The 22464-nt window shown below is 41.7% G+C and overlaps 1 protein-coding gene across 5 annotated transcripts in view; it reads right to left on the bottom strand.

Moving 5' to 3' along the window:
- Window positions 1-11677: 11677 nt before the first annotated feature.
- HMGN3 (high mobility group nucleosomal binding domain 3) overlaps window positions 11678-22464 on the bottom strand; it is a 30766-nt gene continuing 19979 nt past the window's right edge. For 2 of the 5 annotated variants that reach the window (XM_045804103.1, XM_087856932.1), the window contains 4 exons: window positions 17108-17137; window positions 14180-14230; window positions 12697-12810; window positions 12167-12576 (listed from right to left, as the gene is read on the bottom strand). In XM_045804103.1, the coding sequence (XP_045660059.1) occupies window positions 12445-12576; window positions 12697-12810; window positions 14180-14230; window positions 17108-17137 (327 nt within the window). In that variant the 3' untranslated portion in view covers window positions 12167-12444. The other 3 variants (XM_045804114.2, XM_087856930.1, XM_045804129.2) reach the window with 3 other exon arrangements.

Below are 22464 nucleotides of genomic sequence, written 5' to 3'. Positions count from 1 at the left end.
GTAAGATCTTAGGCTCACTAGGTTTGGCATTACAAAACCTTTTTCTGGATAGAAGTTTGCATGGCTCATAGTTCAAAATCCATGTTCCTGTGCAGTCAGCCAAAAGACGGCAGCAGCTTTTCTGCAGTCTCCCCACGGCGGCCTTTCTTGAGTGGCCCCCACTGGCCATAGGACTGGTCTCGCTTCGTCATCTGTGGGGCCTCCTATGTCTCCACCCCCAGCGCTGGGGCCTGCTGCACTCTGCATTCTGGCCTTCGTACTGCTAATTCACCAAGCTAATTAGGCTAGTTAAGGGTCCATAAAGGCAGAAATCTGTTGGAGTTTAGTCTCATTCATTTCTTTTAGAAAAACTTGCAAGGAAGCTCCTGTCAGCTTTTGGAACGGGAACAGAATCTCAAAGGCTTGGCATGAGAAACAGTTGAAGGTGCCAACCTTCCAGGCCAAAGATTCTAGTCACAAAGAGTCCCAATTCAACTTTTTCCCTTGAGGCAAACTTCAAAGTATGCAGAATCTAAAAACTCATATAATGAAAATAAACCAAGGAATAACACACTTAGCTAAGACTTGCTGGAAACACATTTCTCCCACTGTACCTCAATTCTCTCTGCCTCCAGAACAGCCTCATGGTACTTAATTACTTATAAGGAGGACGAAGCCAGGTTTCTGATGTTCACTCACTTTATTCTCCTTGTGTCTGAAAAGTTTCTTTTGCTTGTGGTAAAAAATCATATTAAACAAAGTTATATAGCTTACTATGTGCCAGGTAGTGTCCTAAGCCCTTTAACAATATTAATTCACTTAATCTTCACAACATCCCTATGCTATAGGCACTTTGATTATTTTATTTTATACGTGAGACTACATGTAAACACCATTTCCTGTTTCCTTATGGTGATGTGTGATTTCTTTCTTTCTTTTTTTTTTTCTTTCCTATGTAATGTTTTAGGACAGTGCATAATTGTATTTTAGAATCAAATTTTTTTAATGATAGAAAAAATCAGAAAATGATTATAGTTGAGATCAGAGCAAAGCATAATCTCAAGATACATTGTTTGGAGTTGTGGGTTTTCTGTTTTAGATGAAATATAAGCCACTTAAGGAATTCCATAGAGGGGCACAAACTAAAACCTCTTAAGAGATTCGTTTGGCCATTAGGCTTCAGTTAGCAGAATAAAGCAGCTCCAGAGGTTTAATCTTTTGGATCTCTCTTGTTTTTATGTACTCTTGGCATTGCCTAATTTTTTCCCCCCACTAGTGAATTGCTTACCTCCAGGCTTTTTGGGGGTGGCAAGAGAAGAATAGCATCCTCGCAACCTGTGTAAGGGCATTGTTCACACATCAATGCACATATTCAAAGAGCAAATGCCCGACTTTGGTGACTACTGCAGAGAGTCATTCACGCTTTTTGCTTGCACCTATATAGTACCATTTGTCTGGAAGCTTTTGTAACAATTTGATTAAAATTTAACGCATATTCAGCTAGTTGATTTACAAAATTACCAAAGTGCTTGCAAAGTCTTGGAATTTGTGGCTTGTTAAAATTAGACCTTTCCTATTGGACATTTTGAATTTTGCAAAAGAAGAATATAGGAGCTTCACTTGTTAGACAGATCTTTCCTCATATACTTTCTTTAGGGTATTGAAATTTTTGCCATTCCTATTTTTGAATTCTGAAGCACATGTCATTTAGATTTGGATTATTGTCAACTATCAATTAGTGGAGAGAGGTGTGGGACTGCTCTCTCTTTTAAAGCATTTTTTCCATGCCACTGAAATTTTACAGCGGGCCTCCTATTAACTAGAATGGTCAGAGAATGTGGAGGTCTTGCTGCTTGGGTAAGGGGAAAGTTTATGAGAAAGCCCATTCTGTTAGGACTCTTGGACTTCTTTATAAAATTAATTAGTCCACTTAATGGCCTTAGAAAACAAAGTGTGTAGTATTACACATCACTGAATCTTTCTTTCGGGGCAGTGTCTTGCTGTGCCTCAGGGTGTTCATTCTGAAGGTCCATTATTATTATTTTACATTTCTGCAGTTAGAGAACGAGGACACAGGACTCAACCGACATTGCTCCCTGGACCTATGTACTCTGGAATTCCTTTCACTCGTATTCCTGATGGAGACTTGTTTCCTTATCCACAAGATGCACTAGCCCTGGCACGGCCTGCCAGGGTTTAAATCCTGGTTCCAGCATGTACTCACTGTATAATCTCGGGCAATTTAGTTATCTGTCCCTAGGTGTCCTTTTCTGTGAAATCGGCCAAATCGTAGGTCCTACTGCAATTCATTAATGTTTCGGTTATGAGTATTAAATACGCATGCAAAAGTACTAAGGAGAACGTCGGAGCTTGGTGTTGGCCACGCTGCAAAGTCTAAGGGTACGATTCCCAAGACTGTCCTCTCTTCTGAGACCAACTGCAAGTTTGTGGAATTCTCAAAACCACTCCCGGGGTTGATAATGTGATAAAATTGGAAGGATTCACAGAACTCACTGAAAGTGTGTTACACTCATGGTTATGATTTATGAAGGGCAAGGATACAAATTAGAACAGGCCATAGGAAAAGACACATAGGGCGGAGACAAAGGCAAAGCTTCCATTTTCCTCAGGATGTCTTACCCTTCTGGTATAGATGTGTGGTCATACACAGGGAGCACTGCCAAGCTGGGGTGTTAACCAGAGCTTTGCTGGCCAGTGTTTATTGGGGCTTTATTACATAGGCATGGTTGATTGATTGATTGACTGCCCATCAGTCTCCAGTCTTTTTACCTCACCCTTCCCACCCCAGTTTGGACTGATACCCATGGCCCACGGGGCCCACCAGGAAAAACAAAAACACTTCTATCACTTGGGAAATTCCAAGAATTTAAAGGTTACTTCTCAGGAGCTTTGGGTCAGGCCAGTCTTTTTACTTTACAATCCGTCACAGAGTAAGTACTCTCCTAATGGGTATGAGTATCGTTATTGATTATCATTATTAATTGTTCTCTTTCTTCTGTAAGAAGATCAAAGAAAAACACTGTTTCCCCACTTCTTTTCCAACTTTTTATTATGAAAATATGCAAGCATACAGAAAAAAATAGTACAAGGAGTTCCTGTATACCAACCACTAGATCTGACAATTAATATTTTGCCATGTTTGTTGTATCTACGTAGATGGATATATGTATACATATGTGTGTATGCATCTGAATTATTTGAAAACGTTGCAGTTATCACAACCCTTCATCCCTAAAACACTTCAGAATCTATTTCCTAAGAATAACTATAATACCATTTTACACCTTAAAAAATGAACAATAATTCTGTAAAATGCATTGTCCAGACTATATTCCAATTAAAGGGAAAATTTGGGGTGATTGAGGAGCCCAGTGAATTGCCAGACTCCTCTTCCTTGGACACTGTGCTCATCCCGTCTCATCTCTGTGGAAGAATCCAGGGTGGCTCCGTGTTTCTTGCCGAATCAGGTCCAAACACTGGTGACTGCCATTCAGTGCTTCTGTGACCATGCAGACCTCACATTCCTAGCCTACAATATCACATTCCCCCATACATTTACACCACATTTCCTGAGTTGTTACTGTGTGCTAGGCACAGTGCTGAGTGATTTATGTTCCTAGTCTCAGTTCTCTCTGCTTCCCACCATCAACCTTCTACTCCAGTCATCATGTATCCCTGTCTTTCTGCACAAACTGGGCACGTTGCCGGTTGGGAGGAGGAGTCATCTGGTCACCCAGGCCTGGTTCGATAGTCTTCAAATAGTGTTCCATGGGCTCAGTCAATGAACATTAGGAGCTGCCCCAAGGGATGAGGTGATGGCCAAGAGGGTGAGTCATACACCCCCTGCAGTTTCCCCCACCACTATCAAGAGAGAATTATTGGTATCTTACTGCTTTAAAAATGGCTTTATAAGCTATTAATCAAATCTAACCCAATCATTTTACAGAAGAAAGGGAGCAGGCAATGGCTAATCAATTTATTCAGGTATCCGAAACATAGTTTTGGGAGATGAACCTACTCCAGATATATTTGACTCTAGCCTTCTTCAAGGCTGTTCCCTTGTCTGACAGGTCCTTCTGCTCCTCTCTGGCTCATCCAGGACTCCTTAAGAAGTCAAGAGCCCTCTGCTTTTCCCACCATTGAACCTTCCCACGGCTGCTCAAGATAGTTCTGAACTGAACATGTTTAACCCTTAATATTGCATGCTAGAGTCTTTTCCTCTTTTATGTGCCATAGTTTTGCCTTCCTTTGAGGTCAGTAGTACTTTGAAAGTGCAGAGAGCAGTTTGGACGTTTAATTTAGTTCACCTAAACATTTCAATAAACATTCATTAAGTATCTACTATGTACTGAGCACCAGTTAGGTGCTTTGGAGAATAAGGATGAAAAACTCCCTGCCTCCAGATGCTCAAGTTCTACTTGAGGAAATAGACAAGGAAACATCATTTTACAGTAGCAGACAAATAAAATAAGTATGGAACATAAATCAGGAAAGGTGCTATGAGAACGCATGGGAAAAGCAGCGCACTGTGACAGGAAAGGTCAGTACAGTTTCCTTTTGTTGCGATCCACCACGGGACACATTGTAGACATTCAACAGTTGTTGATTAATGGAGGATTTTACTGAAGCTCAGTTTTGATGAACCAGTATTCAACTTCTTAGAGAAAAAAAAAAAAACCCAGCAGAAATGCATATAGCCAAGGCCTGTTTTATCTCTAAGAGCAAAGCCAAAATTCACATCTCTTTTTGGGTTTGTTAGTACTTCTGTAGCAACGTTCTCAGAACACGGTAGTTGCGTGACGGTTGCTAGGTCAGTGCAGCTCCTGGGACTCTGTATGTGCTCAGTAAACCAGTTTTTAAGCGTATCATGAATTACCAATTCCTTTTGTAAAATTTCTTTAGTTTTTTTTAGAGGGGGAAAGAGAGGGGTGTGGGAGAGAATCTTAAGCAGACTCCATGTTCAGTGCAGAGCTCGATGTGGGGTTTGATCTCATGACCCTAAGATCGTGACCTGAGCTGAAATCAAGAGTTGGACACTTAACTGACTGAGCCAACAGGTGCCCCATTCATCACCAATTTCTTAAATTGAATTCCATCACAAAAAGTAAACATATATTTTTAAAATCCCCTTACTCTGATTTAGAGCCTACTATTAAAAGACCTCAAAAACTGTGCAGAAAAAAAAAAGCAATATTTTTAGAATTCAAAGGAGACTTGGCTCTAAGAGGAAAGCTACATCAGATGCCCACAAAGGTCAATCCAGTTCTGTGATTCCCCGCTCTGAGGCCACTCTCCTCCCATCCTCTATTCCTTCAAAAATCTGTTTCACCTGTAGAGTCATTCAAATTCCCCCAGTGATTTGTGTGACTGGGGTCTTTGAGTCAAAAAGACATCAGTGGAAGAGCCATGAGAAGTACTCAGGACCAATTATTTCCTGGAAGAACAACTAAATATTCATTATGCCAAGCCCAAATTGTTATTTTTCACAGGCACTTTATAGCAACCAGGTGAATTAATACTTTAAAGATGCTATTCATCTTTGGCCTAGTTTCTTGTGGGATTGTTTGCGGCTAACATCTTTCTCAAAATGGAGTCCATTAGAGGAACTACATGAAGGGTTTACCATGAGGAGATTAGAACTTTGTAATGGCTCTTGTAAATACACATTTATATGTGTTACTAAGTAATTAATGTTGGTTTCCACTAGATTCTAAGCTCCTTAAGAGTAGGGACACTGACCTTCTCACCACTGAATCCCTAGTGCCTCGCAAAATGCCCAGCATTTAGATGTTCAATGTATTTTTGATGAATGGATAAATCTGGAAGACACTATTTGGTGCAGTCCCAAAGTGCTCTTTGCCCTGTAAACATTCTTATTAGACATCAGGATGAACTCATTAATCAAGCTTCCAAAAGGGGGAAAAACTGAGGAAAAGTATAGGTTGAACCATATGGAATCACTGTTTTTGAAGGTCTGTAGGACAGGAGAAGATAGGCATTTCATATAGTTCAACCTAATGTCATTGTTTTGAAAATTTTCTGCTTGCATTTCTCAACTATCTGAATTTATGAGACTAATTTAAATGCATTATATTTTTAAAAAAGGTCTATGTCCTCTGACCATAATCCCTAAGGATGTGTGAGAGAGACCGAGGTGTTTCTGAGGCAGGGGTGTTTTCAGATGTTTGAGGGATTGCTGGGTGAAGAATTAATTAGTTCTGTGTGTCCCTGGACCTGGTGAAATGTACAAGGAGATGATTCTTGGCTCAACAATGAGAAAGTACTAAGTCTTGGAGATGTTTGAGGGATAACTCTTTTATGACCAGATGTAAGTCTGAGGAACTCTTTGTTGGTTCTGTTATAAAGGGGAATCAAGCCACATCGGAGAGGAGCTAGATGACCTCAGGTATTCTTCCCATCTTCAGAGTTGATGATTTGGCTTCAAGGAACTCAACAAGACCCATTAACCTAGGTCCAGGTGTATTTACCTCTAAGCGAGTATTCCCTGTTTAATTGTTAAGTGCTTTGTGATCTGGAAATAAAGGCATTACCTATTGTAGTGTATTTTTCTAGAAAAGTGAAGTTGGGTCTAAATTAAAAGTATGTGAGTATACAGCTTAAATAGGCATTGTTATAAGAATAATACCACAACCAACAGAAAAATGTTCTTTAAGTTATGGTATTGGTGTTTTAAAAGGCGTTAGCTTAAATACAAACTAAGTGAAATAAAGATGGTTTAATTTTTATGTTAATTTCAAGGAAGACTGGCCCGAATTGTGTTTTGTATATTTGAGTTACACCATCCAATTAGCTTAATTTGGAGATGGACATAGCAATGGTAACAACCCTGAACTTGGTTCTTCCCTGTCTCTGGAAGACCACATCCATTAGGCCTCTACTATATGTCGCAAAGGAGAATGAGACAATGATCCCTTCTTCCAGGACCTCACATCTCATCTGCTTCATGTTTCGACCAAATATAATACTTCCTGAACACTTACTTTGTACCATTAACATATAACACCCTAGACAGTAGGTGCTATTTTTATTTCTGTTTACAGGTGAGAACTCTAAGATCTACCGAGTATAGAGAGACTGAGTAATCTGCCCGTGGTCACACGGCCAGTAAGTAACAACGAGGATCTGAACCCAGGCAGTCTGGTTTCAGAGTTCATAAGTTTTACCATTACACTATATTGCCTTCTAAGTGGAACACGATTCTTCCTTTTGCACTATTCAAAGGAGACTGACTGGAGGCTGACTGCCTACAACGAACATACATGATATACACTCATCTATGCCTACTCTGCTCCTTTGTATTCACCCAATTTCAGTTCAGTTGGCATCTACGGAAAACCTACTGTATTTTAGGCACTGCGCTAAGTGATTTCACAGTGACCGTCTCATTTGATCCTAACAGCTTTGTCAGACAGATATTAATTCTATTTTGAGGATGAGAAACTGAGAGGCAGAAGTTAAATGACCTGTCGGGTTTCACACAGTTAGTGAGAGAGAGTGCTGAGATTTAAAACCAGACCCCCTGATTCTAAGTCCTGTGCTTACAGTAGCCTTGCAAACGTCAGTTTTTAAGTGTACACGTCTGTGGGTTTTAGTATATTTTCAAGGTTGTGCAACCATTACTACTATTCCAGAACATTGTCATCACTCCAAAACAGAAAACTCTGTACCCATTGGCAGCCATTCCCCACTTTCTCCTCCCTCCAGTGCCTGATAACCACGCATCTACTTTCTACCACTATGCATTTGCCCATTTGGGACATTGCATATATATGACATCCTATAATCAGTGGTTTTGGGTGACTGCCTTCTTTCTCTTAGCATGGTGTTTCATCCATGTGGTAGCATATCAGTACTTCATTCCTTGACTAATTTTCCATTGTATGGATATACTTACTATATTTTGTTTATGCACTCATCAGTTAATGGACATCAGGATTGTTTCCTGATGTTTTTGGCTTTTTTCTTTCTTAAAATTTTTGTGATGCTGATTTTTTTACTTGGTTGCTTGTACTTTTGGTGTCATACCTAATAAACCATTGCTTAATTCAAAGTCATGAAGTTTATATATAAATATCATTTTAAAACTTGGATTTCAAAGACTTTCTCTTCTCCCGTGTAGGAGAGATAACCACAAAGTTTCCTTTGCAGTTTTAAATTAGCCTGAGCTCTATTTGGCACTGGAAAATTGGGTTCATTTCACTAGGGGATGAGAACATTAAAATACAGAATTCATAAGTTTTCTCCCAAATTAATTTACATAAAGTACTTATCACAGGGCATTAAATAAGTTATAACTATTATCTTAATCATTAAAATTATTCTGGGAGATTTAAATCAACATTCTGAATAAAATAATAAATAGAAAATAATAATAAAATTTTGGAACTCATGATTAAGTGAAAAGCATTCCGAAGACATGTTAGCATATGTGACAGCTAAAAGTGGAGATGACTTCCCTATGCCTGCTGGGTTGGCAAAAGGGTAGTGCTTGTACCTCAAGCCAAGAGTGAAGTCCCCTAAAATTTGGGGACAGGAAAAAAAGCCTTTGTTTGAAATTCCTTAATTATGTAAATGTACATTCAAGATTTTATGGGACAGTTCATCTAGTGTTGGACTTGACTTTCAGATTATCTTTTCACATGACTTAAAAATGGGAATTTCAGGGCCACTTGTCTCCGAGCCCGCTCTTATCCCACCACAATCCATGGGGCCAACTCCAGGGAGAATATTAGGACTAGCATGTATGATTATACAAGCAGCGCATTGCTTAACTAGAGGGGATGCCAATGACTCAGTCATCGTAGATTCATAGGGTTATGATTTTTCCATCAGATTAGCAGACAGGTGTTTTGGAGAAGGAGGCCACTTTATAACATGTATAAGTTCACTGCTGGGGTAAGCAACGTGGCAGTCATGGGTATGACCAAAATTTCCATCTGTTTGCAGGCAGTGTATCCATCAGGTCAAATTATGGGGAACCAAACTTGGGCTCTTATGTTATTTTGGTAGTTGTCTGCTCTATAGTATTCCCTCACTTTGTTAATATGGTAATGATAATGCCCATAAACTTTATTTATTTTTTAAAAATGCGGGGCTTGAACTCATGACCTCGAGATCAAGACCTGAGCTGAGATTAAGAGCTGGATGCTTAACCAACTGAGCCACCCAGGTGCCCCAATACCCATAAACTTTAGTAGACACATACTAATGACTTAAGAATCCCTGATCTTTGTGTATTGGAATAAAATAGCTTCAGTGGTCATTGTGAATAATGATATTTTTTCACGAATTATTAAAACATACTGATTCCCTACAGAAAAGTAGTAAAACCTCATAACTCACAGAAGAAATTCAAATGACCACTAAATATATGAAAAGTTCAATTTTACTGGTAATAAATCTAAAATTAAAGCAGTGAGACATTATTTTTCATTTACTAGGCTGACCAAAATAAGACTGCTGGCAAAGGTAAGAAGATGGCATTTATATGCTGTTGATGGAAGTGGATGGGTACAACTTTTTGGCAATAATCAAAATGTCAAATGTACACTTCTTTTGATCCAGACATTCCACTTCTAGGAAATTATTTAGTTGAGTAGAAATATCTAAGTAGGCAAAAGCTTTGTGCCTAAGAATGTTTATTGCAGTATCATTGGCAGCACTGCAGTATTAGAAATAATCTTTATCTCCAACTATAATTTATTGGTTGAATAAGTTCAAAATAGAATGTAGAATGTATATAATACTCTCTCCTTTAAAAATTACATGTGCATATGTGTGTGTGCATGTATGTTCATATATATATGTGTGTGTGTATATATATATATATAGAGAGAGAGAGAGAGAGAGAAAACGGTGTGCGGTGTTCCCTCTAGGACACAAGAGTGGGAGAAAGGAGGACTTGACCTCTCTCTTTATGTACTATTGTTATGTCTATTTTAAAAATATAACTTGTAGCACTTTTGTCATTGTTTAAAAAGTAGACCTGTGAAGTTTATACTGCATTTGTGAACTGGAAGCAAGCCAGCAATATAGTTTAACTGTGTACTGACTGCACACTGAAAATATTTTCATACAGCATTCACAGGGTACAGCTATTTTCCTTTGGGTAAAAGTGGTGTTCAGCATGTCCAACACGAATTAAGGTGCATTTTGTAATGAGAAGCCAAAAACAACTATGAATAAGACTAGTCTGTACATAATATGGCTGGTAAAGGCAGTTGATTCACAACAGACTTGGGGCAATTACACAAGTTCTGAGCCCTCCACTATAGGCTAAGGCCCCGAGGAACAAAGGGCTTGCTGCAAGAGAGTCCTAAACAGTGCAGGTGCTACTTTCCATCTTAAAAGATTCAAGTCTTCATCTAAGAGGACTCCCTAGAATTCAGCTTTCCTGGGGTGCTCATGCAGTCTCCAAACTTCTCAGGAACGCAAAGAAATAAAAAAATTACATTGACAAAGTAATTCCTCTGTCCCTGGCACTCCTATGTCCTTCCAGAAAGAGGACCCCGGTATGGTCTGAACGCCTGTGATCCCCCCAAGTTCCTATGTTGAAATCCTACCCCCAGAGACGATGGTATTAGGAAGTGGGGCCTTTGGGAGGTGCTTCCAAGAGGGTGGAGCCCTCATGAATGGGATTACTACTCTTAGGAAAGAGATTCCAGAGAGCTCCCTAGCCCCTTCTGCTAAGGGAGGACATAATGAGAAGTCTGCAACCTGGAAGCCAGCCCTCACCTAACCATGCTGACACCTTGAGCTTAGACTTCCAGTGTCCACAACAGTGAGAAATAAGTTTCTCTTGTTTATAAGACAACCTGTAGTATTTTGTTACAGCAGCCAAACAGACCAAGACAGGCTATGTTTAAAATTCAAAAGACCAGGTTCGAATCCTGGTTTTGCTCATTCCTGAAGGCATATATATCCAAGTCCCTATTTCTTAGCCTAGAAAGGAGCTCTACCATTACCTGTGCCCCCTCCTTTCTTCGGTTGATGCAAGGCTAAAATGTGGTCATGCTGGGTAAAGAGTTTCAAAGTGATGAAGTCCTCAACAAATGCGAAAGTATTTTAGTAAAATGTGATTTAGTGTATTTTGAAAGTGACAGATTTTTTTCTTTTTTTTTAAATTTTATTTGACAGAGAGAGAGAGCACGTGCGCATGCACAAGCAGGGGGAGCAGCAGAGGGAGAAGCAGGCTCCCCGCCGAGCAGGGAGCCCGCTGTGGGGCTTGATCCTAGGATCCTGAGATCATGACCTGTGCCGAATGCAGGCGCTTAATGACTGAGCCACCCAGGCGTCCCAAAAGTGACAGATTTTCAAGGTTCAGCCCTCGTTTATGGTTTTTCACCAGCTCTGGTTTAACAGAACTCTATTCTGTTTGTTAAGACCTTTTAAAAAGTAGTGTTTTGTTAAGTTTATTATATGGTGACCATTGCTGACCACTTCTGGCAAGTGTTTTAGATGTAATTCTTCCACGCTAGCACTCATAGATGGCTTTATTAAAATAATAACATTTTTAAAGGCCCAACAATTAAGAAATAATCCTGTTTGGCTTATTAGAGATACCGTTATGGCACAAACTGTAACTATTCTTCACATCTTCTGCAACAACAAAGTGAAACACTGCCCAAGTTTAGTAAAGACACTAAAGAGGCAGGTATTTTGCAGGCAAGAAAACCTTTTATTTTAAACCACAAATAGTCAGCAGGTGGCCACAACTATCCACGTTTCATTAAAATCACATAAAACCTAGGTACAAAAGCACCACTGATTATTGCTCTAGAAAAACTGCGTGAAAAATTTAAATACGCACAGAAAAAACACCACAGTATGCACAGGACTCGATTTTTAAAGCAAGCGCATGGAATGCTGAATCAATCTTACACACAGCTTCCAATATCAAACTGGTATTTATTTCACTTGAGGATGATGGAAATTTCCAAAAAGCACGACTATGAGAAGATAAAACGTCCATCCTTATATATTTTTGTATGCCAACTAGTAGAATCCTAAAAAATTAGCATTTACAAAATACTTGGTAAAAATAGCTTTTAAAAGTTGCCCCGAGAGGTACATAAAATCAACCCCAATTTTTCACGACAATTCATTCTCCCTTGTTATCTACAGATTCAGTTTTCTGTGCCTGTGAAAAAGAAAGGGAAAAAAAGAGACACAGTTACTATTAAAGCTACTAGAAGCCAAGGAAAAGTCTACCCAACCAACACACACACGCTTTGAACATCTGTTTTTTAGCAGCTCTAGTGCAAAACCTATTTCAGCTCTGGGTGTAGAACAGACAAGGCGGGAATACAGTACGCAAACGCTCTGCGGCATTGATTGCTTTCTGCTTTTCAAACGGCCGCAGAAGCTTTACCTGCAAGCTCCCACTGCTCTTATACAAAACACCACACTACTATGTGCTTCTAGTCACTGCAAACATGCAGAATTTTCTACTGTACCCTTAACTCTCACTGTTTCGATCTGCCCCTTTACTGACAGTGTGCTGGGTGGGGCACCTCTGGAGGCTGAGACATTAACAGTTGAGCGAGAGATGAGGATCTGCAATAACATTACGGGCAATAAAGAGAGACATTATGAACGTGCTATCACCGGCTGAAGCGTTGAGCAGTTTCCTTTAAGACACTGAGTCAATCAGTGGGAGGTATTCATGGAAAGTACCTCTTCAGCTTTAGTTTCACCATTTTCAGATGGTGCAGTACCTTCCTTTCCAGCTTCTTGCTTTTCCTCCTTCTTCCCTTTAGCACCTTTGTTAACCTTTGTTCCCGGTTCTTTCTAACAGAGGGTCAAAGCACAGGGAAACAAAGCATGTTAGCCAGGGTGTGCGGTCAGTGAAAACCCGTCGGCCTCGTGCAAACCCAAGGTGAAGCGGAGCCACGGCCCACGGAGGAGGGGGGGGGGGAGGGAACCGATTCCGCGGGGCTTCAAGTGAGTTACACCGGGGCTCTATGAAAATGCTAACGGGCTGCTCAGACTGTCCACTGACGTTCTCTTCTGGGGAAAAGAGGGGGGTTCTCCTCGTGTATTTGCTCCGTGGGCCTCCTCTCTCGCTACAGAGAAGTGGTTCTGCCGCGGAGAGCAGCAGCAGTGGGGACTGAAGGACGAGGCGGAAGCCAGGGCAGAAACCAGCAAGAGAAACTCCTCACGTCGGGCCGTGGGGCTCGAGGGACCAGAAGGCTAAGAAAATGCTTGAAAATGAAGCCCCGTGTGAAGAGAAGTTCTTGTTTTTAAGACGAAGCCACAGAAGTGAGTTCTGCGTCAGAATCATCTACTCATGCCACAAATACACGTAGTTTCTTTTTTTAATGAAGATTTTATTTATTTATTTGAGAGTGCGCACGCGCGCGAGGGAAACAGAGCCAGAGAGAGAGCGCACGCGCGCACGAACAGGGGGAGGGGCAGAAGGAGAAGCAGGCTCCTCGCTGAGCAGGGAAGCCCAGGTGGGGCTCGGTCATAACCTGAGACAGAGGCAGACGCTTAACCGACTGAGCCACCCAGGTGCCCCCCGTTTTCAAACAATTCACAACAACGCTCTGAAGGGCAGAGCACAGAAAAACTATTTGGGATACGTTTCTTAATAATTCTGTGCTTGTCTCTTTTTCAAAACCGGATGTGTGTACCTACCTCAGTAGGACTGATGTGAGGGCTTCATAAGAAAAGCAATTAGAACAGGGTCTAGCATAGAAGAGCCACATAAATGTTTGCTGATGTTAATTGTTTGCCAGTATTAATTATTGTATGATGAGTCATCAGCCTAGCCCAAGACCAGTTACAGGAAGTCAGATCCCCTCCCCCAACCCCTGGAGCTGCTGGCCGCTGTGCTGCCAGGGCCCAGCCTCATGCCTTCCCAGCCACCATGTGAGCTGCATGCTGCTACCAAAGCCCTCTTGGACGTGAGGCTTCTCGGAGCAACACGCTCTGACTTCCTTCGCCTTTATTGACCGAATGGGAAGCACTCTCCAGGTAAAGCATAAAACCGTGCTTTATGTCTTTTGAGAAAGACTGTTAACAATGGCGACAATTTTCTAGTCATACGTTTAGCCTGAATCCATAAATGTGATCTTTCCTTGGATGAGTTTTAGATATGGAATCCTAATTTATTCATTGTTCAAAAAGCCAACGTGGGGGAGGGAGCACCTCTTACCTTAGCAGATGTTTTTCTTGGTTTAGGTTCAGGTTTGGGTGGAGCAGGTTTCTGCAAAGATAAATTAAATTATACAAATACTGAAAAAGACAACCCTCAGGACCAAAAGGAACGCAGCAAGACTGCAAAAACCAACAGTCCATTTTTTGACTATGATTCTGTTCATTTAAAAATATTTCGTTCTATTTTCAGCATCAGGTAACAGCATAAAGATCTGTGCATTTCATAACTATTTTCATCCTGAGTTCTCAAGTGAACAGCAGGTGAGATTTAAAAGCCGACTCATTATTCCCCAGTCCAGAGTAGCTCTCCAGGAACAGGCTTAAGCGTCGGTCTCTGATGTCTCTGTACTTCCTTTGATCACAGCACAGCAGCAAGAGGAATGACTCAGGCCCTCGGCCAAATGACTCAATGAATTCGGTCATACTAGCCTTCCCAACAGTCTAGAAATCACAGCACAATCGCAGGCAAAGCCCATCCGGTAATGAAGACTGCTGCCTGTGAAGTATTTCAAAATCATTTCCACATCCTTCCACCTCTGATGTCGATTTCCAGTTCTGTAGCCAGGCTTCTTCCTACTTTCATCCTCTCCAATGCCAGCTCAAGGTGAGAGAAGAATCTCTCACCCACCCAGACACTGACTGGGCTCACTTGCCCCTAGAGCTCTTTATTAAGATCATGATTATAATAATAAAATGTCCACTGTTAGTTTCCAAAGTTTAAGATTTTTCTTAAACTTAGCCAAAGAGTCCACGAAGAGACTATTCTCTTGATTCCTGTGGCTCTCTTCCCCATTGCCATGAGTGGTGCCCGCCCTGTGGCCAAGGTTCCCTCCACACCAGGCTTCAGCCCTCTCCTGCTTTCCAGGGCTTCTAGACTGGGGGGAGGGGCATGGGGACACTGGGGAAGATACCGGGGTTAAGCCTCTGATTTTCTATAGCTATTTCAGGGCAAATATTTCTCTCATCAGGCTAGAAAAAAATAAGTGTACTTCTCTCGGAGCACTAGGGAGTATGTTTTTTGTTTTTTTTTTTTAAAGATTTTATTTATTTATTTGACAGAGATAGAGACAGCCAGCGAGAGAGGGAACACAAGCAGGGGGAGTTGGAGAGGACGAAGCAGGCTCCCAGCGGAGGAGCCTGATGTGGGGCTCGATCCCAGAACACCGGGATCACGCCCTGAGCCGAAGGCAGACGCTTAACGACTGAGCCACCCAGGCGCCCCGGGGAGTATGGTTTTTAAGCAGAAAACACTGTCCAGGGTCTCCCCCTCTGGAGAAAAATACGCGTTCCTCCCCAATGCCTCTGGGTGGTTCAGGTTCACATTGAATATAGCCCTGTTCCTCACGACATAAAGGAAAATCGTAGACAGTGCAATTCCAGAAGACTGGCTGTTAGACATGACTTTCCGAATTAAAAAACAAACAAACTGGGCTTGAGAAGTAAGGGATGTTTTTATTAATCTGAGCACCCTAAATCTGTAGTCTGTTTCCCAAATACAGCAGCTTGCAGAGCTCCTAAATTCTCAGGATTTAAAAAAATTTTTTTTCAGGCTTTGATATGTGGTATTAACATATATTTGTTTTCACAATTTACAGCAAATCATTTTCTTTTATATTTTCTGTGAGAGACCTCTCCCCGATTCAGCATTTAAGTGTGTTGAATGGGCAGGAGAGGATGAGGTTCTGTAGCCCGTGGTCCCACTGGCCACTGAGGACGCTCTGTGTCAGCAGCACGGGCAATGAGCTCAGTGGAAGGTGCTTATACTGCTGGTTCATGGTGCTCAGGAAAAGCCTGGTTTTAAATTTTGGCTTTTATTTGATTTATGAGGTCTATTCCCGTAATGGGCTAGAGACCCACGGACTACAGCGGCTTGTAGTATTATCTAGAGTTAAGCCTACAGAAGTTAAAATATAACTACTGAACCATGGTGGAAGTTAATATTGGACAGAGCACACCACCTTGAGGGGGCTTAGTTTAACTGTGTACACATACATGTCCCGGCTCTTAATCCTTCTGGTGGCTCGGATGGCGCTTCCTTAGGTTGGGGTTCTCGTGAAACACTGCCTCACCCAGCCCACACACGCCTATACTTCTGAACTCGTCAGTGCCCTAAGAGCCATTTCTGCATTGAGTCCCTGCTCTGTGCCAGCCACAGGTGTTGGCCGAGGATGAAACCCGGCTTCCCGGAGGGCCAAAGTAGCGAGCAGCTCTTGGCGGCCAAGACTCCAATGCCTTTCTCCCTACATCTCAGTGCCCAGCATGGGCTGCAGCTATTTTAACCAAATTCCTCCACCAGAGCGCCAGGCGACCACCTGTCTTGGCAGAATGAGGGCTGGGCATCGGCAGGGCAGCAAGGAGCACAGCACGGTGACAAGGGCTGGAACGCATTCATGGCAAGGCTTGGACCTAATGATCTTAACCCCTGTCTTTTCCCCAGGCCTCAACCACAGAGGGAGACTCTGAGTGGCAAAGTGGAATCATTCCTTTCCCAAAGATTCTCTGGTTCTGAAATGAGGCTACAGCACATGGAGTCCGATAGCTTTCAGCACATTCTGATGGAAGCTTGCACCGCGGAGACTCCGAATTCTTGTCCACTTTAGCACATCATATGTGGAATCTGAAGGTAGGACTTGGCTTACTGTGCTTCTTTTGCTGCAGACATCTACCCATATCCGACAACTTCCTGGGCTTTACATTCTTGGTAATGGGGTTGGCTGTGTGACTTTTCACTGACCTATCTGATCAAGTGAATTGCTTGGCAACACTGATCACATTTGCTAAAAATTCTGACCCAGGTAATTTCCAAAAAGGAAATAAAAAAACTCAAGGGAAACAACACCTTAATCTTCCTTCTGCTGCTTTGTCCTGAATGGGGGGGGACATGGACTCACAAGAACTAGCGACAAGGGGGTTCTAAAGTACTTACCGCTGACAATCTGGCAGACCGTCTGGTGGGCTACAAAGGAAATGAAAAAAATTATGTATTCTTATTATACCCGACCAAGTTGGTTTTTAAAAATTCACTCCTGGTATCTGACTTTGCTGAAAGAGTATAATGGTATGGCCCCCATCACCGTCTCCAGGTGAGCACAGGAAGGCATATTTCAAGTGCCCTGGGTACCATAACACTCAAGAGGAAGCTTTCTAAAGACATGTATACGCACTGTTCAAAGGAATGGCCTTTCCTAATTAAGGGTGTAAGAAAAAGAAAGGAAGATGAATTTAGGTTCTGACCCATAATGTACTTTTGTGATAAAACGAACAACAGGAGCATTGAGGAGCTATTTAAGAACTGGTTTCAGTCTGACTCTTGTTCCTTACAAATAGAACAAAAACTTGTACATTAATACAAAAAAAGATGTATGTAATTGTGTAGAAACAAAAAGAAGAAGGAGTTCCCTGATGTGTCACTATGTTAGAAAGGAGAATGATGACAAATCTTAAGCAGTTAACAAGAAAGGCTTCCTTTTACTTGTAACAGGTATTTATATTTATTTATCTGCTAAATGTGTATGCTAAATTAAATATTTAGAGTAAAAAGCCCATTAGTCTTTTTTTAATAAAGATTTTTTTTAAAATTTATTCATTTGAGAGAGAGACAGAGAGTGAGCGAGAGCACGAGCAGGGGGGAGGGTCAGGGGCAGAGGGAGCAGCAGACTCCTGGCTGAGCAGAAGTGGGGCTCCATCCCAAGACCCTGGGATCATGACCTGAGTGGAAGGCAGATGCTTAACCAAATGAGTCACCCAGGTGCCCCCAAAATTCACTCATCTCTTCTTTTAATTTGGAAGTTTAGAAAATTTAGAAAAACTGGGTTGAGATTGGTATTTTTCAGGAAATCTTTTTCTCTTCAAGGACGGTGCAAATTAAGCAAATGAGACTGCAAAGAAAATTTAAAATAGCCAAACTGTTGTAGGCATTTCAGAAAGAAGCATGCAGAACTGATATTCTACTTACCATCAGTAAAAGATGGCTCCCCAAGGGATCTCCCATTCTGAAAGTACAACCGCCTTTCCCTAAAAGTGTTCCAGAAATAAATACTCCATCCTTTTGTCTGTTGTACTCACTGCTCTGTCTCTGGCAGAACACCTAACATATAGTAGATTCTCAAAAGGAATGTGCTGAAAAAATGAACCCGATTTTTCCCCTAATTCTTGCTGCCTTATGCAGACGCTGCCTCATTACGAGAGCTTAAATGTTTCAAATAATTGTCTCAAGGGGGTCAGCAAAAATGGTCAGTAGGAACCCGTGCCACAACTGCAAGGAATTATGGAATTCTTGAAGCTGTGCTTAGGTCAGCATAGGTCAGCTGGTCAGGCCAAACTGGAAGAAATATTTCTTGCCATCTTCACATCTAAGAACTTTCTTCCTGAAAATAGCCGGAGGAAGCTAAACTCATCTTTCTTTAAACTACAGAAGGAAATGAAGGGCCAGAGCCTCCATGAATAATTTTAACCCTGGGGTCTCAAGGAAAGAAATCAGAGCTGGACTTAAGGCCAGCTAGCAGAATGTGCAGAGACCAGGAGACGGTGCCGGTGAAGCCGTGGCCGTGATGTATTCACTGCACCGAGGAAGAGGTTGGCCAGCTCGATGCTCAGTATGGGAGGAACGCCTGTATCAGATTCGCCACAGTAAAAACACCACGGTGACTGCTAGGATCAGCACGGGCACATTCATGACAGTGCACCCAGGAGTCACAGGGAACCAGAACCCAAATCCCGCGATGCCTTTCTTAGGATGGTTAGTTGCAACGAACTGAGTATCACCAAAGAAAAGACAACATCAGCAATTAAACCAGGCAGAAGTAACTCATGCTTCTTCAAAACGCTCTCGGAGCATCCACTAATTACCAAAGAGAGCTCAGCTGTGACTTCTGTCTGGCCTCAAGAACCAGCCCACCATCTCCCAGGTGAAGCAGAGCTGGCAGGAGAGTGTTCAGAAAGAGACACTCTGGGAGATAAAATGGCAGCCTCTATGCTCAAGAGGGGTGCATGGATCTTATCTGAAATCCTCCTCAGTTGGTGTCAACGTATGTGTACCACATCGGCCTTCCCTCACTGTTCACCTCCTCCGTCTCATGTCTGTACCCCTACTGCACGAGACCCTCTTCTCCTGCAGTTCTGTAGCTCCAGTGCCTAGCAGGGGTCCCCAATAAACACCGAGGTGAAGGGAACAGGTAAGCACCAGACATGTGTCGTAGTGTGAACTTGAGGGGAGCCGTGCTGAGGCCACTGCTCAGTTACTGTCCAGGCTGGGATCTGAAAAGAGGCCAAATATATTAACTACTGCTTATAACTGCCTTCCTATCCCCCAAGTAGTGGTCGGGAATAAAATCTCATTGAAGCGAGGCCAAAGCACACGAAGAATTTCCCAGCTCTGGTGCTGTCGCTCCTTTCCTCTCCATGTGAACCCCTGAGCACACAGAAGAGGCAGACGTCAGAGAGCCCTCTGGGATTTCCAGATGTACTCCAACCCCAAGCAAGCACTATTCTTCAGGGCCCAAAAGCTGTTCTGATCCAAAGGACTCCCTATCTTTTTATAATTCAAAGGCCCAGGACAAGAGTTTCAAAATAAAAAGCCTAGGAAATTAATGCAAAAACAAGGTCTGCCTCTCCAGGCTGTCTAAACCAACCGTCTCTAAAAAGCACATCTTTTACTGTAAAATCATTTTATGACTTTCTGTCTAAAATTTACCAGCTCTTCTTTCTTTTACTATAAAAAAAGGACTTCTCTTAAATTTTCCTTTCCAGTAACCATCATAAGAGATTTTCTTTTTCCCTGCTAACAGTGGAGGCTGAGACGAACCTTTCACTCACAGGCAGAAGCACGGTTATGCATGCGAGTGTGTTCACCTTCCTGGAAAGCTCCATCAGCTTGCAGAGTCTTAAAATCTATAAATGATCGGGCTGTTTTATTAGATATAAAATGGACGAGACTGCCATTTTTTCCTCCTTAAAGCACTAGAATTTTAAGTATTCATTTGAGACTCGGACCGTTGGGCAGGACCAGTATGAAAAAAAAAAAAAGACAATAAGAATTTTTCTCAATTTGTTGACTGTGAATCCTTGGGACAAGTGGCCAAAAGAGTGGTTCTCAGAGGAGGAAGGAAGACTTTCAGAATGACACGTCACCAAGAATTAACAGAGACAAGAAATGGGAGGGTTTGTCACTGTGTTGTGTAGGGGCTGGGCACAATGAAATTTTTCAATGAGCATTTGATTAACTGATCATTCCCTGGGTTGGAGTAAATTCTGGTGAAGGCTACTCTGAAAGACAGAGTCTTTTACTTTAGCATCCTGGTGCAAAAGAACATGGAAGTCTAATTTCACTATGACAAAGTTCACCGGGTAGCTGGGTTCAAGTAGAATCACTGGACTTCGCTGAATACTACTTGAAATATATGGGCCATTCCAATGGGATCTGGAAGTATGTTTAGTTTTATGATTTCTTAATGCTCCTAAGCCTGACCATGTACAGATCTTCCTCAACTTCCAATGGAGCTCCATCCTCATAATCCCATCGTAAATTGAAAATATCCCAAGCTGAGAATGCATTTAATATGCCCAACCTCCCAAACATCATGGCTGAGCCTAGCCTCCCGTCAATGTGCCCAGAACACGTGTATTAGCCTACAGTTGGCCAAGGTCATCTAACACAAAGCCTGTTTTATAATAAAGTGTTGAATATCCATGTAATTTATTGAATACTATACTGAAAGTGAAAAACAGAAATGGTTGTCTAGGTACAGAAGGGTTGTACACGTATCGGCTGTTTACCCTCGTGATCACTGGGCTGGCCGGGAGCTGCGGCTCACAGCCACTGCCCAGCGCCACAGCGGAGTATCATTCCACAGACAGAGCTAGCCTGGGAAAACAGCAAACCGAAAGCATGGCTTCTACTGAATGAGTATCGCTTTTGTACCACAGTGAAGCCAAAAAATTATAAGTCAAACCATCACAAGTCAGGGACCATGTGTACTCGCAAACAAAAGCCAGAAGTCAAGTTGCTTTTAATTTCCAAAGACAAATGAGGAGCCAAATAGAAATTACCTCTTTGCAAAACTGGGAAGTGGGGAAAGATGGATATCAGTGCCTTGGCTGGGGAATGGAGAGGACAGAGAAAAGGCACAGGATAACCAGATTTATGATTACCACAAAAGTGGCATGAGGATAGAGGATTTTGAATCAGGAGACTCAGATATCTTTCCTGGTTCTGCAATACACAAGTTGTAACATCTGTGAAAAATAATGTATTTTTCTCAGGACCTTGTTTCCTCTAGTAAAGCTGGAAATAATAATATCTGCCTGTTATCAAAAATAGCATTTCTGGGGCGCCTGGGTGGCTCAGATGGTTAAGTGTCTGCCTTTGTCTACCTTCAGCTCAGGTCATGATCTCCAGGTCCTGGGATCAAGCCTCATGTTGGGCTCCCAGCTCAGCGGGGAGTCTGCTTCTCCCTCTGCCTCTCCCCCCACTTGTGCTCTCTCTCTCTCAAATAAATAAATAAAATCTTAAAAAATAATAAAATGAATAGCATTTCTCTGATGTTCATTATTACCTTTCCTGGCTTTATTTTTCTTCATAGCAAATATCCAGTGACTTTTATTTTACTCTCCTTCTCTTTCCACTAAAATGGAAGTTCCATGAAGGAAGGGATTTTGGCTTCTTTTGCTCACTGTGGAATCTGCAGAGCCTACGACAGTGCCTGGCACATTACAGGTGCACAAAACATTTCTGCTGAGGAATGAATGTGCTCTGCCCTCACTTCGGGGCTATTGCAATGATCAGATAAAATAATGAATGCGAAAGGCTTTGTAAGCTGCATATTATTATATATATATAATATATATATTATATATATTATATATATAACATATATAACAATATATAACAATATTAACATATTGTTGTGGTCTCTTATTGTCCAAAAACTATACTTTGCACCATGCCCTTCAAATATCATGGCCGTGGAAGAGGATTTTCAAAAGAGGATCCCTCTTTGTAACTGATATCTATTCCCTATGGTCAAGCCTATGCATATTCAATGACATAACTAGAAAATTCAGTCAATTCAGTGGGGAAAAAAATCAATCAATATACTGTCTGACAGTTCTTACCTTAACCCACCAGCTAACTGACTGACCTTTTCACTTTTCACACAATTGTGTTGATGTCCTGAAGACAAATCATAAATTTTAATCTGGTCTTGGCTTAAATGACAGGGAAAGAGTTTTTTTCTAGGAATGATTTTTGTTTAGCAATAATAGAATACATATAATAACATAAAG

The sequence above is a fragment of the Ursus americanus genome, chromosome 29 (assembly GCF_024610735.1).
Source record: "Ursus americanus isolate L20-20 chromosome 29, mUrsAme1.1.p, whole genome shotgun sequence".
In the NCBI taxonomy this organism is placed as follows: Eukaryota; Metazoa; Chordata; class Mammalia; order Carnivora; family Ursidae; genus Ursus; species Ursus americanus.
Note: the sequence above shows the minus strand (reverse complement) of the source record. Positions and strands in the feature narration are given on the sequence as shown.